Consider the following 19,242-nt stretch of genomic DNA (forward strand, 5'->3'; position numbering starts at 1 on the left):
GGCCTGGGGTCTGGGACCCTTCCTGACTGACTGGCGTCAACTTCCAGGATCTGTCCCAGCAAGTCGCCTTAGTGCCTCTTACCTTCTCTGATTTTTCATTCATTCATTCCTTTGTTTTAACAATTACTCCCCAGGCATCCCCGCACACCCACATACCCATTGGGTATGAAGTCTCCCCCAACCCCTCCCTCCCAGCGTACACCCCCGAACCCCTAAGTCAACACTGGGCACCCCACACCTCATTCTCTGTTCTTTTATTTTTGTATTAAATTCTAGAGGTGGCTGTGGGGGTAATGGGGAGTGGTGGGAAGGGGGCCCTCCTGGGTGGGGGCTGGGGGCGGGATTATTGCTCTGAGCTCCCTGTCCCCAGGGGGGCCTATGGGAGGGTGTCAGGACTGGGGCCAGCACAGGGGGGTGGGAGACACAGCTGCACAAACACACAGGTCACAGCACAGGGGTGGGCAGAGGAGGCTGGGCATTGTATTGCACTTTGGGAGTGGGGCCAGGCGGGGACCCCCCTCAAACTGGAGCCTGGGGAGGAGGCTGGAGGCTATCACTTTCCTTCCCCTCTCTGTGAAGGGGAAGGTGTGACCCCCACTCTGGGGTTGGGGAAGGAGACCAAAGCAGCAACATGCTGGCCTTGGGAGGGTTCCAAGGGCTGGTCCTGGGTCTTGGGCAGGGCCTTGAGGGCAGATGACAGAAGAGGCTGCATGGCCACTGCCCTGGTCCCCACCTTGGCAGAACCCATCACCCCATGCTGATTCAACTGCCAGTGCCCCCTTTTCCTGCCTTGGCCTTGGGGGGCACTGGGAGGCCCTCGTCACCGTCACTGTCAGAGCTACAGCCACTGACATCAGTAATCTCCAGCTCCGAGTCACTGTCCTCCTTCCCACCCAGCGCCACCTCTGGGCCCCCAGCCCCTGGCAGCGCTAGACGAGGAGCTGCTGCCAGGCCCACAGGACGCTCAGGGCCTAGGCTCTCTGCTGTCGCAGGCAGCAGGGGCGCAGCTGTGGGGCCTCCCCCTGCCCCTGCTGAGGGCAGGTGACCCAGGGAACTGGCCAGAGGGTTGGGGTAGAAGTGTGGGGGGTACAGAGAAGGGGGCAGTTTAGGGAAGGGACCTGTGAGGTATGGGTTAAAGTTCCATGGGTACTCAGGGAAGGTGCGGCCATAAGGACCCAGCAGGCCAGGGGGCTTGGAATAGCCGGTGGCACCTGGGGGATTATAGGAGGACGGTCAGGGTGGGCCACTCCACCATGGGGGCCCTGCTATGGGGATCAGGAAAGGGTGTTCCTGCCTCCCTGCCATGTTCTACCCCATCCTCCCCATTGTCCTTCCCACATGGCATCTCTCATCTTCACATGGCTTCCCCCCAACTCCATCTTCCCATCCCCCACTTATCTCCCCATTCCTTGAGCATTCTGAAAGCCCTTCTCCCAGCCTGTTTGCCTCCTCCCGCACCTTGCATGCTTCTACACAAACACACTCTCTCTCTCTCTCTCTCTCTCTCTCTCTCTTTCTGTCTCTCTCACCCTCACCCTGGGCCTCCTTCCATCCTGTCTTCTTCCCTCAAACACATGCAGCATCTTCCCTACCCCTTGCACTCCTGGGACCCCCAGGCTCTTACCAGAGCCCAGGAATGAGAAAGGGCTGTCCAGGCGCAGTTTGTCTGTCTCAGGGGTGAACAGGGGCGTCCGGGCCCCTGGCTCTCCCAGGCGTGGGGCAGAGAATAGGGTCTGCAGGGTCTGGGGAGGGAGGTAAAGGAGGCAGCCCTGCTCAGACTGCCTGCCTCCTTCCCAGGGAGGGTCATGGCTCAGGAACCCCAGCATCCAAACTCACCTCAGGGGTGAGGGGAGGAGCATCTGGCCCAGGGGTCCCCCCAAAGGGACTGGGGGTCAGCAAGAGTGGGGAGCCAGTGGCAGCTGCCGCCACGTCCAGCAGTGGGTAGTTGACAAGCACGACTTTGCTGAAGTTGAACTTGTAGGTGAACCTCTTCCCTTTGGTCTTGTGGAGAATCCGCTTGTTGTAGTAGTAACTATGGGGAGAGGAAGAGTGAGGGTGCTGGGGAGGGACACCTCAGGAGGCAAAGGAAGAGCCCTGGGCGGGGTCTTGGGTTTCTTGACACAGGCACAGAGCACAGCAATTGGGGAAAGTGAGGCTCACAGAAGTCCCCTAACCAAGGTCACAGGGCAAGAACGGAGTGAGATGGGATCTGGGGTCTTGCACAGCGTGGGTGCAGAGCCCTGCACTTTGGGAACCAATGGGGCTCTGCCCGAGTACATGGAGGGAAAGCCCCCAGGGCAGGAGGCCAGAGAGACAGTGAGGGGAGAAGGGGAAGAGGTGGGAGTCCAGTCCCCCAGCCCCTCCTCACCGTAGGGCCCGGCTCAGCTTGTCATAATTCATGTGGGGCTTGCACTTGCGGATGCCCCAGAGCCGGGCCACCTCATCTGGGTCCTTGATGACGAATTCCCCGTAGTCCCCCTGCCAGGCGATGACACCCTGGTACTCCTCCTTCTGCAGCAGCTCCAGGATAAAGTGCCACAGCTGGATCTGCCTCGAGCCAGGGGATGACTCCGGCTTGTAGGCCCAATCCGGGAAGGCAAACCCTGGGAACGGAAGGCAGGGAGTGGCCTTGAATCAGGACATTTGGGGCTCTGGGTCCTGCTGGACTCAGGAAACTGGGAGGCATCCAGTCCTCCCCTGACTCCAGATCTGAGGAATAGCCATCCAGCCTCAGGCATCTTTAGGGACCTGGTTCCCACTCTCCATATCCCCCCCCAACCCGGTGTCTAGTCCCCAAGTTGTCAAATAGTGGGAGAGAACCTAATCATCCAGGGACCCTGGGTTGGTCCTCCAGCCTGGTCCCCTACCTTGGCACAACTCCCACAGATCCAATATCCCATGGGTGGAGCATGGAAGGGACCAGTTTCCTGTACCCATAACTGGGAAGGAACTGGAAGGGAAGTTTACCCACTTCCTCAGCCCCTTCTCCTTGCTGCCCCCAGCATGCCCCAGGAGGTCTCTGGTCTCTCCTGAAATGCTCCTGGCTCTTGCTGCCTTCTCTCTTCCCCATCCCTTGTCCCCTGCTCCATCTCTCCCCATTCCCAAAGCCCCCCGCTCCCCCCACTGACCCCACCCAGGCACATCCAGGCTGGGTCTGTGTGCACATCTGTCTCTCTGAACCTATGTATTTATACCTTTTACATCCCCATGTCGCCTCTCCATGCTCACGTCTATCATTCAAGAGCAGCCCAGAATGGGGGAGGTGTACATGCACATGTGTGCACACGCTTCCATGGATGCTCACGGCAAACAACATATCACATAAATATCTGCTCACCCACCAGAGACACCCAGCTACACTGTGGGACACAGACACACCAGAGTGCCACACTCCTGCTGGGGTCACCAAGGCAAACTCACTAGACACAGACTGCCTGAGACACAAGGTCACATTATCTCAGCAACCCAGCATTGCACACCCATCACAACATGCACAATTACACATCTCAGGCCCCTCAGAACTGGGATCCACTAACAACACACTGCATGACAAGAGACACGGGATCCCAAAGGGCCAAATAACACATAGTGTGATGGAGATGGTGAACCAAGGCATTCAGGTCCGCAGATACACAGCCTGACAGACACACACAGAGTAACACCATGACAGTAGAACAACCTCCCAATCCCACACACACAGGCACTCACTTGTCAACAGTCTGTTACACCCATGGCTCACTCCGTATCATATTTCACACGTGGGAATCTTGGACCCTACTGTCTGCATGCACCCAGAAGCTAGGTGCAAATGGGGGCACTCACCCCTAAATCTCATCTTCCATCTAGAAGGCCCTTGGCCCTGGGTCCAGCTTCCCTGCTCACTCCTACGTCACAGCCTCTGTCCTCTTCCCCCTCCTCAGAGACCCCAGACCCAGGCATGAAAACAGAAGGCAGAATTAGTCTATAAAAAGCTGAGAGCAGTGCAAAAAAGGGAAGGAGACTGGGGAGGGGGACAACGCTGAGCTGGGGGACTGGGGTCCTTGTATCCACTTGCTGTGTGGCCACAGGGCAGGTCTTTGCCCTCTCTGGCTTCTTAGAATTTCAGAGGCAAGGAGGAGCAGGGTCCTGTCCAGGACGCCTGGTGTATAAAAGTGGGAGCTAACTCCTCCCTGCCTAAAGGCTGGGGAATGCCAGCTAGTTTCTTTCCCAAAGGGAGAATTTTGATCTCAACTCCCTTTTGGGTCTTTCTCACCTCAGATGACAGGACTCAATCAAGACTGGAGCCCTAGCCCACCCCACACCCAGAACATGTCTTACTGGTGAAGCAACTATCACAGACACACCTACGCAGCCCCAAGATGACAATGGAGACCCAACCCAGAAACACCACATGTCCTCAAATGCACATCCTCAAGTGTGTTGTACCTACTGAGACACAGACATGGGCTAGAGAAAGGACCCCAACTTCAGTACCTCAGACACACACATTGTAACAGACAACCCCCAATACTCAGTCACACACACACACACATATGCACACAAGCACGCATGGACCATCAGCTGAAAACCAGGCACAGCATCCAACAGAGGCCCAGGGACGCACCCGCCCACATAGCCCAAACTGCACCAAGACATCCATCCTAAATGCTGCACACCGTGCAACAGACCCACATGAAACAGGCAAAGCTTCTTCACCCCACCGAGTCAGGGATCCCCTCCGTACACAATCCTAAAGTGTAGATATGCTCAATGTCCCAAAGAAACATGACACACCCAGCCCAGAGTAGCATCTCAGGTAGCCTCAGATGTGCAAAAACAAGCATGCACATGCGCTCACACTAAAACAAGCAGACGCTGTGCACACACGCTCTCCCAGTGTGAACCCTTCTTCCAGAAACAAGTGTGACACAGGGACACAGCCTAAGATAAGACCCCAGATAACCAGGCACAGGCTCAGTCTCTCTCTCCCTCTCTCTCTCGCACACGCACACTCACACTCACACACTGCCCATCTGTGGGGCATCTGACTTGGGCTCCAATGCATGTCCAAGTCAACCTTACTGTCCACATCCTCAGTTTTGAGCATCCAATTCCAACCACGCCGTTCTTTCTCCCTGGGCTTGGGCTGGCCGGGTCATGTCTCCATGTCGCCCTGCCTGGGTAGTGCCGTCTGTCCATCTGTCCATCCATGCAGGCCTAGTGCCCCTTCCAGCCCCATCCCTGCTCTTTGCCCACAGGTCCTGGGTGGGAGCAGGCTGAGATGTGCATGGCAGAGACACCTGGACCTCAGCCTCCTCAATCCTCATCCTTCTCCAGCCTCCATTCCTCACCCACCCCCATGTCCCAGCAGGCAGTTTTCAGGGAAATCTGGCTGTGAAGTTTTTAGCCAAGTTTTTCACGAGGGGTTTTATTCAGGGGACTCTGACAGAGACCAGGGTATACAGATTGACTCACAGACAAGAGTGAGACACACAGAGACACAGAGAAGTGGGAGCAGCTCCCTGGGGAGGCCTGAGGTTTGGGGGAAGGGCTGGGGGAGGTCCAGGCCAGTTACCGGGGGTCCAGAGAGCCGGCAGAGCGGGCGGGGCGAAGAGAAGGTCGGAGACGCAGCTACAGTCCATGGCGGAGCTGGCCCTGCAGAGGCCAGGACAGACACACGGGCCAGGGTAAGCAGGAGAGACAGACACAGGTCAGCTAGCAGGGGCACTGCCCAGGGCCTCCCCCGCCCACCCAGTCCCCTACCCCCACATCCTGCCACCCTCTCCCCCCACATCCTTTCCTGCCCGTTCCTTCTGTCCCCTTGTCCCCATCTGTCCTCAGCCCCTTTCTCAGCCCCTGAGCCGCTGTTCCTTCCCTCCCAGCCTCTCCTCTCGGCAGCCTCCTCCTTACTCTGGTGCCTTGATCACTCACCACGCCGCTCCCAGCCTCCCTCCCCGCTCCTCGCCACTCGCCACTCGCTCACTCGCTCACACTCGCGGGCTCTCACCGCCCGCCTGCCCGCCCTCACGCCCCAGCACCTTCTCTGCTGCTGTCTCTCTGTCCCCCTGTCTCTCGCCTGACCACTCGGTCTGTCCCTGTGTCTCAGGGTCTCCCTCTGTTTCTCTCTCTCTCTGTCTCCGCCTGCCCCAGATTTATCTCACTACGGAACTCACCCCCAGCCCCGTCCCTCCCAGCTGACCCCCAGGGCTGGCTCTTCCAGCTCCGGTGCAGTCCTGCGGTCTCATCCGTGGTTCAGAACACCTCGGCTGGCCCAGAGCTGGCCAGAACTGAACACCGGATGGGCTGGGAGGGGGCAGGCCGAGCCCCTGCTCTCCACGCCACCCACCATACAGGGCTGCCCCCAGCGCCCTGCAGGAGTGCTCCCGCAGACCTGCTGCTCACTCCAAGACCCCTCTCACTTGGATCTGCCTCCCCCCTCAGACAGCCCCCCTCAGATGCCCACTCCCTCAGACACCCCCTCTCCTCAGATACCTCACGTCCCTAAGATACTCTATCTCTTCCTCACCGCTTTCTCTCAGCACCTTTCCCCTTTCTGACAGCCCCTGCCTCTCACATACCCCACCCCTCGGACACCTCCACCCTTAGACATGTACTCCCCTCACTCGCACGCGCACACACACACGCACACACACAGACACTGCATGCTTCAGACACCCCTCTTTAGACATATCCTGCCAGTGCTCTCGAGACCCCTCCCTTAGATACTTCAGCCCCCACCACTCACCCTCACAGACCCCACCTCTCTGAGCACTTTCCACAGACTCTGTCCTTTAGACACCCCCTTAATACCCCCAACCCCATTAGATACTCTTAAACAAGCCCGTTCCTCTCAGACACCACTGCTCCCCAAAGATCCCACACACCCGCAGAAACCCCTCAGACCTCAGCAGCCCACAGACACTGTTCCCCATAAACCCCACCTCACCCTTTGAACAGTGGACGAGACTTTCAGATCCCCCCGCCCCCTCAGACTTGTCCAGTCTCCCCCCGACACCCAGGACACCCAGGTCTTCCTCCCCAACCCCTCCCCGCACCCCTTGCCCAGCCGGGTGTCTGTTGAGGGTCTCTCCCACACACACCCCCAGCACTCAGGCCCTGCTGGGGACCAGCTCGCCCTGCCCTGCCGAGGCCACCTCAATTCTCACGTCCCGTCTCTGGCTCTTTCTCTCACTCCCTCTCCCCATCTTTCTCTGTCTCCCCCATCTCTCCATATATCTCCCTCTTCATCTCTGTCTCTCTTCCCGTCACTTGCTCTCTTCTCCCTTCTCTGTCTCCTCCCACCATCTCTCTTCCATTTCTCTCTCCTCTCTCTTTCCTTATCTCCTCTCCACCTGGGTGTCTCTCTGCATCTTTCTGTCTCTCTTCCTCCTTCACTCAGTCTCTTTTCCTATTTCTCTGTCTCACATCCCATCTCTTTTCCATGTCTGTCTCCCTGTCCCCCTTTTTGTTTCTCTCTCCCTGTCTCCCCAGTTGGTCCATCGAGTCTCTCTCTGACGATCACGCCATCTCTGTTATCCATCTCTCACTCCCTCTCTCCACCATCTATGTCTCTGCCTTTTCCTCCCCTCTCTCTGCCCCACCCCGTCCCATCCCCGCGTCTATCGCCCCCTCTCCCCGCACCTCTCCCCGCACCTCTCTCCCACCTCCCCGCTCTCTCTGCCTCTCTGGGTTTCCCCCTCCTTCCTCCCCCCTATCCCCACCCCCTATTGGCCCCTCTCATTTCCGTGTTGGTTTTGATTTCTCTTCCCGACGCTTTCAACTCCCCGCCGCCTCCTCCGGACACGTTATAACGAGGAGCCGTGGGATCGGCGCTCCGGGCCCTGCTCCCACGCTCCCCCCACCATCTCTCATACACATCTCTGCCATCTCTTGGTCTCTGCTGCCACTTCTCCCATCTCTGCACACAGCCCCTGTCCTGTGTCAGGCCCCACAGGGACCTGGACCCCTGCTCCTCCCAGCTCCTCCCACTGGGTTCGCTTCCCTGCCCCGCTCACCGCTGCTCCCGCCATTTCTGCCCTGTCTGGGTCCGCTGCGCGTCTCTGGGTCTATTTCCACCTCTCTCTGTCTCTGTGTCCCCATGTCCCTGAGTCTCCACATCGCTTTTATGTCTCTGTGTCCCCACGTCTCTGTGTCTCCACATCTCTGCCTTCCTGTCTCTGTTTCCATGTCTCCACATCTCCTCCACGTGCCCCATCTCCGTGTCTCTCTGTCTCTGTCTCCTCATCTCTGCCTCTGTCTCCCTGTCTCTGTGTCTCTGCTTCCCTGTCTCCAACTCCACGTCTCTGTTTCCGTCCCAATGTCCGTCTCTTGGGGCCCCTTTGATCTCACCCTGCCCCTGGCACCCTCCTGGCCCCATTGATCGCTGATCGACCCATGGAGAGAGTGGGGCCTGCGGGGCGGGGGCTGCAGGGTCGGGCAGGGGCCTGGTAGGATGGCCAGACAGATGGACAGACGGCCCCAGTAGCTGCAGAAGGGGAGCAGCCGCAACTCCCGCCCCTCCCCGCTGGCCGGCCGGCTCTGTGCGGATGGGGACTCCGGGCAAGCTTTAATTTTTAATTTTATTTTGCTTCCTCCACCCCCCCCTCGCCCCCCATCTCCACCGCCCGCAGCCATGGCACCAAATGTGTGTGCGCATGTGAGCAAAGCAGAGGAGAGGGTCTGGGCAGGCGAGGGGCTGCCTCCCTCCTCTTCTCGTCAAGCACAACACACAGACCCACACACCAGCCCAGGCACACACACACCAACGTCCCATGCAACACATCAGGCAAATGCACACGCCGACATACATCAGATAGACCCACACACAACAAAGTCACATACACCACCACTGCCACACACAACACACATCACAGAGATCTACATGCAATAAAGTCACACACACCACCATTGCCACATACAACACACATTGCTTAGACCCACATGCAGTAAAGTCACACGTGTCACCAGTCACACACAACACACATTGCATAGACCCCCACACAACAGTCACCTGTGCCACCAGTCACACTTATCATACAGATGCACATGCCAGCAAAGTCACACACACCACCCTGTCACACACAACCACACACACACTAGCATAGTCACAGATATTCACACAGAAACATAGCCACACAATTTTACACAGATACACACACAAGACACACACCAATCCAATCGCACACAGAAACAAAGACACACAATCACAAATCCTAGACAGGTACATACTAACATACACAGATAACCACACATCAGGGCTAAAAATCACAGGTAGAAACAGACCTACAAGCACCCAGGCACACGATCACTTACTGAGACGATGTCACACAGAAACAGAGACACACCCAGACACACTGCAGCACAGCCAAGCCAGTGACACAGAAGTACACCGTTACACAGACAAGCACCAGAGACCCTCGAGCACGCGCACATGCAGTAGTCACGCGTGGAGCTATAGAGGCGCACACGCTGGCACCAACACAGATAGGCACGGCCAAACAGCAAACATACATAGCCACACACACACACACACACAAAGATCATGGTCTGAAACACATGACTGGCACAGCATGGAGCCTGCACAGTGGCCCCACAGGGGCATGCAAGATACACTCAGGCCCACAGGTCAAGGCTCGGTTGGGGGGGGTAGGCACTCAGAGGTAAGCCCACCTTAGGGTCCCTGCTGTTCCTGCCATCATCCATCCATCTGACTGTCCATCATCCATGTCTGTGTGTGTGAAACATGCACCTGTCTCAGACCCATTCTATTGCTGTCTCTCTCAGCGCCCCTCTGGGGCTTCTCTGCCTCTCTATCTGTCCCTCTTACTCAGGGTCTTGTTGCTCGTGTCTCTGCCACTGTCTCTAAACATCTCCATCTCTGAGTGTCTCTGCTTCCATCTATTTCTGTCTCTGGGAGCCTCTGCCTGTCTGTCTGTCTCTGTCCCTCTCTGTCTCTGTGCTTCTGTCTGTCTGCATCCCTCTTTGCCTCTGTCTCCTCACCCCCCATCACCCTGGCCCCCTGGGCTGGGGTTTAACCAGTTGTTTTGATTTCTCTAAGCTGCGCCAGCTGCCTCAGGAACTGCCTCGGGCCTCACCGCCCCCCCAAGCCCCTTCATCCCTCACCCAGGCCCCCCCATCCCCACCTCCCCTTAACACAATCTGCACAAGTGGAATGAAAATTGATTTTTTTTTTAAATTTCATATCTTCTCCGGGGCTCTGTCTAAAGAGGAGAGAGACGCGGCCCAAGACCCTTCTCCCGCCGCCGCCCCTGCGTGTACACATATCGTGCCCAGACACACACACACACACACTGCATGCACCCATGGCCACACATTCAGACACAATCTGGGGACATGCCCCATGCAGAACACATCAGTGCATGCAGTAGCCTCACGATGACACCCACCACTAAGCACACATACCACCACATTCCTGGGCCATAGTGTTCTGCCCACCCCCTGCCCACCTGTCTCCACACGAGCAAGCCCCCCACACACCCTGTCACGTCTGGGTGCATGCAGCCTGACTCCCTGCCATCACACACCGTATGTGCGTGTGCTCACACACACCTGTCCATCCAGATTATGGCCACATCCATGTGTACACAGAGCCAGGCTCAGGGACTGTCCCACCACAGGCACCAAGGAGACCTCATGGCTGCCCTGGGGAGGAGGGATCAAGGGTTTGAGGAGACTTTCCTGCATATACCTATGCTCCTCACCCTAGATGTCACCCCCACCCCCATCCCTGCCCACATCAGCCAAATGCTCTGGCCTGACCGTGTGCAGAGGTGTCTCTGTGCCTGGGATGTACACACAGATACATGACACCACACACACCACACACACTAAACACACACACACCACACACATACCACACATACACACCACATACCACACATATACCACACACACCACTTACCACACACACACCACACACACCATACACTCCACACCACACACACACACGTACCATACACACCACACAACCATACTGCACATGTACACACACCACATAAACACACACACCTCACTACTTCCCTCAGTGTCACACACTGTAATCCCCACATATACACACAAAACACAGGGACCAAAACACACAGTCACTCATAACACACAAGCCCACAGAACACACACAGAAGTTCACACAGTGACACCAAACACACTTCAGTGCTCCCACATCATCAAAGAAACACAGCCTCATGGAGTTGGGCACAAGTTCACACAAGTGGTACACACATGAACCATCCAATAGTCACACATAAATACACAACCACACAAATGCACACAGTCACGCATACACACACAGCTACCAACACTCTTTAGGGCTGGACACACACAGTATCACTCACTCGAGGGCTATGAACCAACACTCTATCTAGCTTATCACATTCAGGTCCCCCAGATGACCACACACACACACAGAATACTGTACGTCTGAACCCAGACTCGGACACAAGCTCGCGGACTAAGAGACACAACAGCAACACCTTAACACAAACATACTGCCACGCAAACTCACAGAGCCGGTCTCTGACACACAGATTTGGGGGATCTTTGTGACCCTGTCATGTGGTGTGTCCTTGGCTGCCTTGCTCACACCCACACTTGCCAGCCCAGCTGCTGGGGCGTCTGGGGGTCACACTTGCTCATGGCTTCCACCCTGGTTCTCTTGGACGAAGCTTTCTCATCTCACCCCAGAGGTGTGAGCTGTCCTGTCCTGGGCACTCAGGCACATCCTGTGTGGCCACATGATGAGGACACACCAGACACACAGCACAGCTCAAATTCTGGACATTCGCACCAGACACACACAGCTGAGCACCACACACAAGTCACACAGACCTGCTCACACATGGCACGTGGCTTTACTGAGCCCACAGCCTCCCGCATCCATGCTTAGTCACCTGTGCCCAGGAATATGTGCTGTGACAAAGTCACACAGCCACACACACAGGGACCTCTGCTGAGGCTGCACTGAGTAGGACAGACAGAGGGATAGACTAGCAGACAGACAGGGCACTGGCTTCGTGGCCTGGAGAAGGTATGTCTGTGACACCAGGCTTGGGGTGGTTGGGAGGCACCAGGCCAGGGACACAGAGCCCCACAATGGAGGGCAGGGGAGGAGACCCACACCCACCCTCTCTCTCCCTCTTGCTGGGTGTCTCTGTCTGGGGCTGTGTGTGTGTCTGTCTCTCTCCCTGAGTCCCAGTCTCTGCACGGATGTCCCTGGGGCTGCAGCCAGCGCATGGAACGGTGTCAGTGGGGGGGTGGCGAGGGAGCGTCCCCGGGGAGGTGGGAGCCGCAGTGCCACGCACCCCGCCTACCAAATAGCACTGGGGGAGGGGAGAGGGAGGGCAGAGACACAGCCCGCCAAGCAGAGCGGAGCTTGGGCAGCTCCCCCACCCCCGCCTTCCCCCCCAACTCAGAGACGCAAAAAGATGGAGGAGGGGAGGGGGCTGGGGGTGCTGGGACCCAGAGAGAAGGGGAGACACAAGAGAGGGGGAGAGTGAGACAGATGCAGAACAGAGAGCCAGAGAAAGGAAGCAGGGGTGATAGGATAGGAGGACGGAACAAGGCAGAGAGGGAGGAGAGGCAGACAGATGAGAGATCAGAGAGTCCCACAAAGCCAGAAAGAAGAAACAAGACCATGAGAGACAGAAGAGAGGTAGAGACAGAGAGAGATGGGGACAGAGCCAAATTCAGGAGACACAGAAAGAGGGTGTGAGTGGAGAGCGGCTGAGAGAAAGTAAATGAGAGCGCTGGAGGTTGTGGGGACTGCGAGGGCCGGGCCTTAGACCCTGGGTCAGGGAGGAGGGACAGGAGGGGGCAGAGATGCAGAAAATTGAGGGATTAGGGTGGAGGCAAGAGAGTGGATGCAGGAGAGCTAAGGCAGGGGCTGAGCGGCTGCAGGCAGGAGCCAGGAAAAGGCTGAGTCTAGGCCCAGTGCAGGCGCCCGGCCCTCCTTCCGTCCTGAGGGGCCAGTCCCCCTGGGGCCTGACTCACCCCAAGTCCAAAACCTGCTCCTCATCCTCCTCCCTCCACCCAGCCCCATCCCAACCTCATCTTCACCAACCTAACCCCAACTCCTGCCTCATCCTGAACCCCAAGCTCTTCCAACTCCATACGCTTCCTTAATTCCAGCTCCATCCCCAGCCTCATCCCCACACCCCAGACCCTGCCCAGCTTCCTTGGCTACACCTTTAGCCCAACCCACCTATCAGAGGTCCAGCGACAGACATGTAGAGAAAGGACTGTTTTTTGGTGGTAATGGGGGGTGGAGGGACAGAAAGCTGAAGGAGTGTGGCCATAGTACTGGAGCCAGCTGCCTGGGGTCCAAGGGGCCAAGCCCTTTTAGACTGGGCCGGGGCTCCATGTGTCCTGCACATGGGCCTGGCACCAAGTATGTGCTAAGGACACATTGTTTAAGTGAAATCCAGATTAAACTGAGCATGGCAGGGAATCAGAGAGACAGACAAACGGTGAGTCAAAGGGACAGAAAGCCAGAAATCAAGGGACAGAGCCAAGGAGGGGCCGGGAGACAGAGACAGAGGGATGGGGAACAGAGACAGGAATATAGAGGGACAGGGATTTAAATGGAAATGGAGACAAGAGTGGGGAGAAGTGGGTAACTGAGAGCCAGAGAAAAGGGGGAATAGAGAAATGGAGTCAAAGACCCAGGAGGGCAAACATGAGGGGCAAAGAGGACAGAGAGTCCGGGAACAGGAGGATGAGGAAACAGGAGGCAGCAGGGCAGGGCACCAATGCCTGGAGTGAGGTGAGGGCCCTGGGTCGGCTGGAGCTGGGTGCCCTGGCTGCCAGGTATCCCATGAGGGCCCAGGTCTGGCCACGCTGGGGGAGGCTTGGGGCTCCAGGGGCATCAGGCACGGTGCTAATTCAGCGCCATCGATCAGACGGGATGAGAGCAATAAATTATTGTGACAAGATGCAATCCTGGCCCTCGCATTGCCGCCGAGGCGGATCGATCCCTGTCCCCAGCCCCACACCAGGTCCCATGCCCAGGCCTCGGCTGGCTGGGATGCCTCTGCCCACCTCTCTCTCCATTCTCCCTGCCACACACTCACTCCCACTGGCAGCCAGGTGGGGCAGCAGCCCTAGGGAAGAGACAGGACCAGAGGGGACCCACAGAGGGAAATTCAGCCCCTACCTGACCCGGGACCTCTCACTTCCTTCAGCACATCTGCACCACCACCTGTGAGATAGGAACTGCCAGGATGCCCATTTCACAGATATGGAAACTCATGTCAGATCAGAAGAGGAATTGACCACAGTCCCACAGGAGTGAGTGGTGAAGCCTGGACTTAAGTGCAGGTTGGTATGACTTCAAGCCCCCCAATATTTGTATTGTTAGTGTAGAGAGCAAGGTAGAGACAGAAAAGGAAGGAAGAGACAGAGAGAGAGAGAGAGTACTAGATATGGAGAGACAGAGAGTACCAGATATGGAGCAATAGGGAGTCAGAGAGCTATAAAGAGATATGGAGAGACACAGAGACATGGAGAAAGAAACAGAAATACAGAGAAAAGAAAGAGACTGAGAGAGATACACACAGAAAATGAAACGGAGGGATAGAGATCAAGAAACGAAGAGACACAGAGAAAGAGACAGATTCAAAGACAGGCAGAAACAGGCACAGGGAAAGATGGCCAGATGGAGAGGTAAAGGTGGAGACAGAGAGAGGAAAGAAAGGTAAGGGTGAGCAGATAGGGAGGGGCAGGTAAGGCCCAGGGTGTGTCTGGTGACAGGTGTGTGTTGGGAGGGGGCTGTGCTGGCTCCATGTGGCTGGGGGTCAGGTGGGAGTAAGGCTGTGGGATGGCAACCTTGGCCCCAGGAGCCGGCGTGTGAGCAGGAACCTGGTGTGTGAGCAGGGTGCTGGGGCATGTCCGTGTACAGGAGGAGAGGGTGAGAATGTGAGGCTGGTGTGTTGGGGAGACCAAGGGGTGATGGAGAAGCAAGTGTTGCCAAAGTGACTAGGTGGACAGGTGTATCTGTGGAGGAGGAAGGTCACCTGAGGGGCAGGTGTGAAAGGCAAGGACACCTGGAGGACTGGGAGGGAGGTCTCTAAAGTTAGACGGCCTCCATTTGACTCAAATCTCCAATATCTACCAGTTTCTGGGAGCTTGAAATTGTTTCACCTCTCTGGGCTCAGTTTCCTTCTCTGTAGAATGGGATGAGTTAAGTACCTGCCCATGAGTCCCACAAAGATGAATGAGACAATGGATGTGAAGAACTTAGAACAGTGCCTGCCACAGAGACAGTTTTGGTATTTGGTAGCTGTCATTGTCATTGTCCTCCTCATCGATGCCATCAGTATATATGGGGGAGGGCAGGTGTTATGTGGTGAAACAGATGGGGAACATATTATGAGTAGATGCTACTCAAAGAGTGGTCCAGGGACCAGCAGGAGCATCACCTGGAGCTTGTTAAAAATGCAGACTCCCAGGCTTCACCCCAGACCCGGATGAGAAAAGGAATCTGTGTTTTAACAAACCCACCAGGTGTTTCTGATGCACGCTGAAGTCCGAGAACGTTTGACTTAAGGGATTCTGTATGATGCAGGGCGCAGCTATGTGGAAGGCTGGGAACAGGTGTCACATGTGTTTAACAGGTGCTGCAGGTGTTACTTATGCTCACTAGAAAAGGTGTTCCCTAAAGAGATAGCTGGCCAGAGACATGTGCTATGAAAAGGGACATTTGTTTCTGGAGAGAAGTAGACTGGAGACAGGTGTGAGGGCTCTGAAGCTCTGGCCCTCTTAAGATATGGGGGTTACAGGTTGCATGTGCAGGTAGTGAAGATAACAGCTGAGGATAAGGTGATTGGGGTGTGCAGTGGGTTCAAACTGTTCATGAAGGGTGAGGGTTATATGGATGTTTGCGGGGAGGAGGAGGACAGAGGTGGAACCAGTGTTGGGAATCAGGTGTATGTGTGTGGGACAGGCATGTGTCCAAGAGTAGGTGTCCCCTTTGGGGACAGGTTGGGAAGGCCAGGTGTGTGGCAGACACCTGGTTGAAGAGCTGTACAGCAAAGAGAGTTTAAGGGAGATGTGGGTGAGTGTGGGGTGGTCTCAGTACCCTTTTGCTGAACACATGAGTGAATGTGGTGCTGGAGCAGGTGACGCCTGAGGTAAACAGGTGAGGAACAGGCAGGTGTGTGGAGGTATTAGTGACAATGTACTGTGAAGAAAAAGGAAGTGAGAAACATGGGAAATTAGGTATTGGGAAAAGAAGAGAAGTGGACTGATAGTACATTAAGGACAGGAGGGGTGTGGGGAAGCAGGTATATAGGTACGGCAGATACCTGTGGCTGAGGATAGGTTCCCTGCCCATATGTGTGAAGTGCTGTTGTGCGTTGTGAGAGATAATGAGAGACGAAGAGAGGCACAGATGGAGAGAGTGAGAAGGAATCTTACACAGATGAGCAGCAAGTGTGCAGGTGAGTCAGGTGTACTTCTTAGAGGACACGGGCTTGTAGGAAGGCATCAAGGCAGGGGAAGGACATGAGGGAGCAGACACACAGGATCCCCAGGGCCAGTGCATGTGTGAGCAGTCAGGCAGTGTTTGGGGTTAGGAAACAGATGGGGATGGTGCCTCTGTCGTTTGGGATGAGTTACTTGAGATGACAAGTAGGGAAGACAGGTGTGAGGGCATAAGCTGGAAGTAGGTGTATTTATGTAAAATGACGGCAGATGCAGTGTGAGGGAGGTAGGTACAGGCAGAGAGTGGTGCGAGAGGCAGGTGTGTTCTTAGGTGACCAGTACGTGGGAAGGTCTTCTGGAAGGACAGGTGTGGGGGTGGATGAGGAGGTGTAGCATTATCAGGCAGAAGTATGGGTGAGAGCCAGGAGGGTTGGGCCAGGGCAGGCATTACCTGAGGAGACAGGTGAGGAGGTTACGTGTGCAAGTGCTTATGTGCAAAGGAAGAGGTGTGAGTGAGTGTGTGCGAATGTGTGTGTATGGTGAACAGGTACTGCTTGAAGGGAGGCAGAGGTAAAGAATATGAATGTGTGAGAAATAGGTGTGCTTAGAGCTTTAGGGGACAGGTGGGATGGTTCAGGTACAGGTAGGAAGGAGACAATGTGGCATGAAATGAGACAGATGCGGGTTCAGATAGAAGGGACAGATTTTAGAGAACAGTCCTTACGTGGAGGGGCAAGTAAGAGAGGAAGTGTGTTACCTGCAAGATCAGGGACATCTTTGGGGCAGGTTTTGGGGGCGACAAGTGTTACCTGGAGGGGCAGGTGAGAGAAAATAGATGTTACCTACAGGGACAGATGACGGGAACGGGTGTAGAGGACAGGTGTTACCTGCAGGAGACAGGTATAAGGAGACATATATTACCTGGAGATCCAGATGTGGGGAGTTGAAGGGGGAACACAGATGTGACAGGTGTGTTGGTAGACAGGTGTGGGTGGAAAGTGTTACCTGAGGCCACAGGTGTGTGCGGTGTGACTCTGCCAGGTGGTTTTCTGCCTCCGTTTCTCTCACTCCCTTTTCCTCCCCTCCCCAGGGGCCAGTTCCAGCTCTCAGATCCCTCCCATGGCTCTGGCCCTCGGCAGGGTACACAGTTAGCTCTGGGCTTGGTGAGGCCCGGCCTGCTGGGCAGCCAGGGCTCCTGAGGCTGCTTGGCGATGCGGAGCGCGTCTGGGCCTCGGCGGGCAGGCCGGGCGGGGGGAGCGGGCGGGGGGGCCGTTTAGCCGTGATAGATCCGCGCGCCGCTTGTCTCTTAATCTCCGGAGCGACCGATCGATTCGCTATTTCCCTTTGTTGCCAGAAAATTCGATCCTGGGCCTGGAATTAGGTCCCTGGCTTAATCTGAGCGGAAACCAGCGAGGGGGAGACAGAGACAGAGAGAGACAGAGACACTAGGAGAGACAGAGATGGAGAGATAGTGAGAGACGTGGAAACAGAAAGAGATTGCTGAAAGAGAGAGACATGGGGAGAGACAGGCACAGAGATTCAGGGAGAGATAGTCTAAGAGCTGGACCCAAAGAGAGAGAGATGCTGCCAGAGACAGAGATAAACAGTAAGAGAGACAGGGAGAGTTAGAGGTGGGCACAGAGAGATGCTGCAAGAGACAGAGACAGTGAGGAGATACATAGCCAGGGAAGAGATGGCAGAGATGGCCCAGCAGGGCCCTGTGACCATGGTGGAATGACAGGATGTCCCAGAGGGACACAGCCCCGCAAAGGTCAGGGCCAGGCCTGTGCTCCTTGCCCCAAAGTGTGCAGACTCCAGAATTGGCCCAAATGTCCTTCCCACAGACCCTATGACCCCTCACACCAAATATCCAGACCCCAACTACCCAGATCTAAATTTGCAGATCCTCAGCCTTGAACTCCAGATCCAAATCCAGACCTCTCTGCCCCCAAATCCAAACCTTTATGCTGACCCCAGCCCTAAATTGTCAGCTCCCAACACCAATACCTGGAATCTTTGGCCCCAAATATCCAATCTCTTGGCTCTGAATCCCCAAGTCCCAAATATTTAAGCCCTCAGCCCTGACCTCTAAACCCCACTAGGAATCTAGCTCGTAATATCCAGACCCACCCTTGGGTCGGCCCGCCAGCCGCCATTCCCAAATATTCAGACCCCGGTCTTTCACTGACCCCATCTCCGTCGTCTCACACAATCCCCATCCCCGCCCCCACCGCCCTTATGTCGCACCCATGTCCCGAGGCCGCACCTCCAACGCTCTTCCCCTCCCACTGCCCCGGAGTTGGGCACAGCCTCACCCCGCCCCCGCAGCCCGGGCTGGAGACCCCATCCGCCTCCCGCGCCTCGGGGTCCCGGAGCCCAGCTCCAAAGGTCTCTCGGGACCCCCTCCCGCGCCCCGGCCCCCGCCTCGGGCAGGAATCCCCGCCCCTGCGCAGGCCCGCGCCGCTCACTCACTTTCTGGGGTTTGCGCATCCGCTCGGGTCCAGGGAGAACTGTTTAAAGTTCGGATCCCGCAGCCATGGCCCCCGTGACGTCCTGGGGAGGGGCACGGGGGCACTGGGGCGGAGGACGGAGTGGGGGAGAGAAGCCCGGAGCCCCGGAGGACGAGGACAGGGAGTCACCGTGACAGAGAGAGACCCAGAGACAGACAGCCAGAGAGACAGAGACAGGGAGACAAGCAGAGAGGGAGATGCAGAGGGACAGACACCGAAACAGACGCGCCAAGAGGGACGGAGACGCGGAAAGCTGGGCACCGAGCTCCGGGTGGGAGCGCAGCGAGCGCGGCGCGGGCGGGAGGGCGCGGGGCCCCCG

General features: G+C 56.5%; 1 protein-coding gene and 1 long non-coding RNA gene across 2 annotated transcripts in view; one reads left to right on the forward strand and one right to left on the reverse strand.

Moving 5' to 3' along the window:
• Positions 1-762: 762 nt before the first annotated feature.
• LOC103586111 (ETS domain-containing transcription factor ERF) lies at positions 763-8,079 on the reverse strand. The gene is given in 6 exon segments (XM_008567255.1): positions 763-1,211; positions 1,625-1,742; positions 1,837-2,032; positions 2,369-2,603; positions 5,879-5,905; positions 7,995-8,079. Coding segments are annotated over 6 exon segments (1,110 nt in total).
• Positions 8,080-14,215: 6,136 nt separating this feature from the next.
• LOC103586091 overlaps positions 14,216-19,242 on the forward strand; it is a 7,378-nt gene continuing 2,351 nt past the window's right edge. Inside the window, exon 1 of the long non-coding RNA XR_550123.1 lies at positions 14,216-14,310. This is a non-coding gene — a long non-coding RNA (uncharacterized LOC103586091). The remainder of the gene's footprint in view (positions 14,311-19,242) is intronic.

The sequence above is a fragment of the Galeopterus variegatus genome, unplaced genomic scaffold, assembly GCF_000696425.1.
Source record: "Galeopterus variegatus unplaced genomic scaffold, G_variegatus-3.0.2 Scaffold306, whole genome shotgun sequence".
In the NCBI taxonomy this organism is placed as follows: domain Eukaryota; kingdom Metazoa; phylum Chordata; class Mammalia; order Dermoptera; family Cynocephalidae; genus Galeopterus; species Galeopterus variegatus.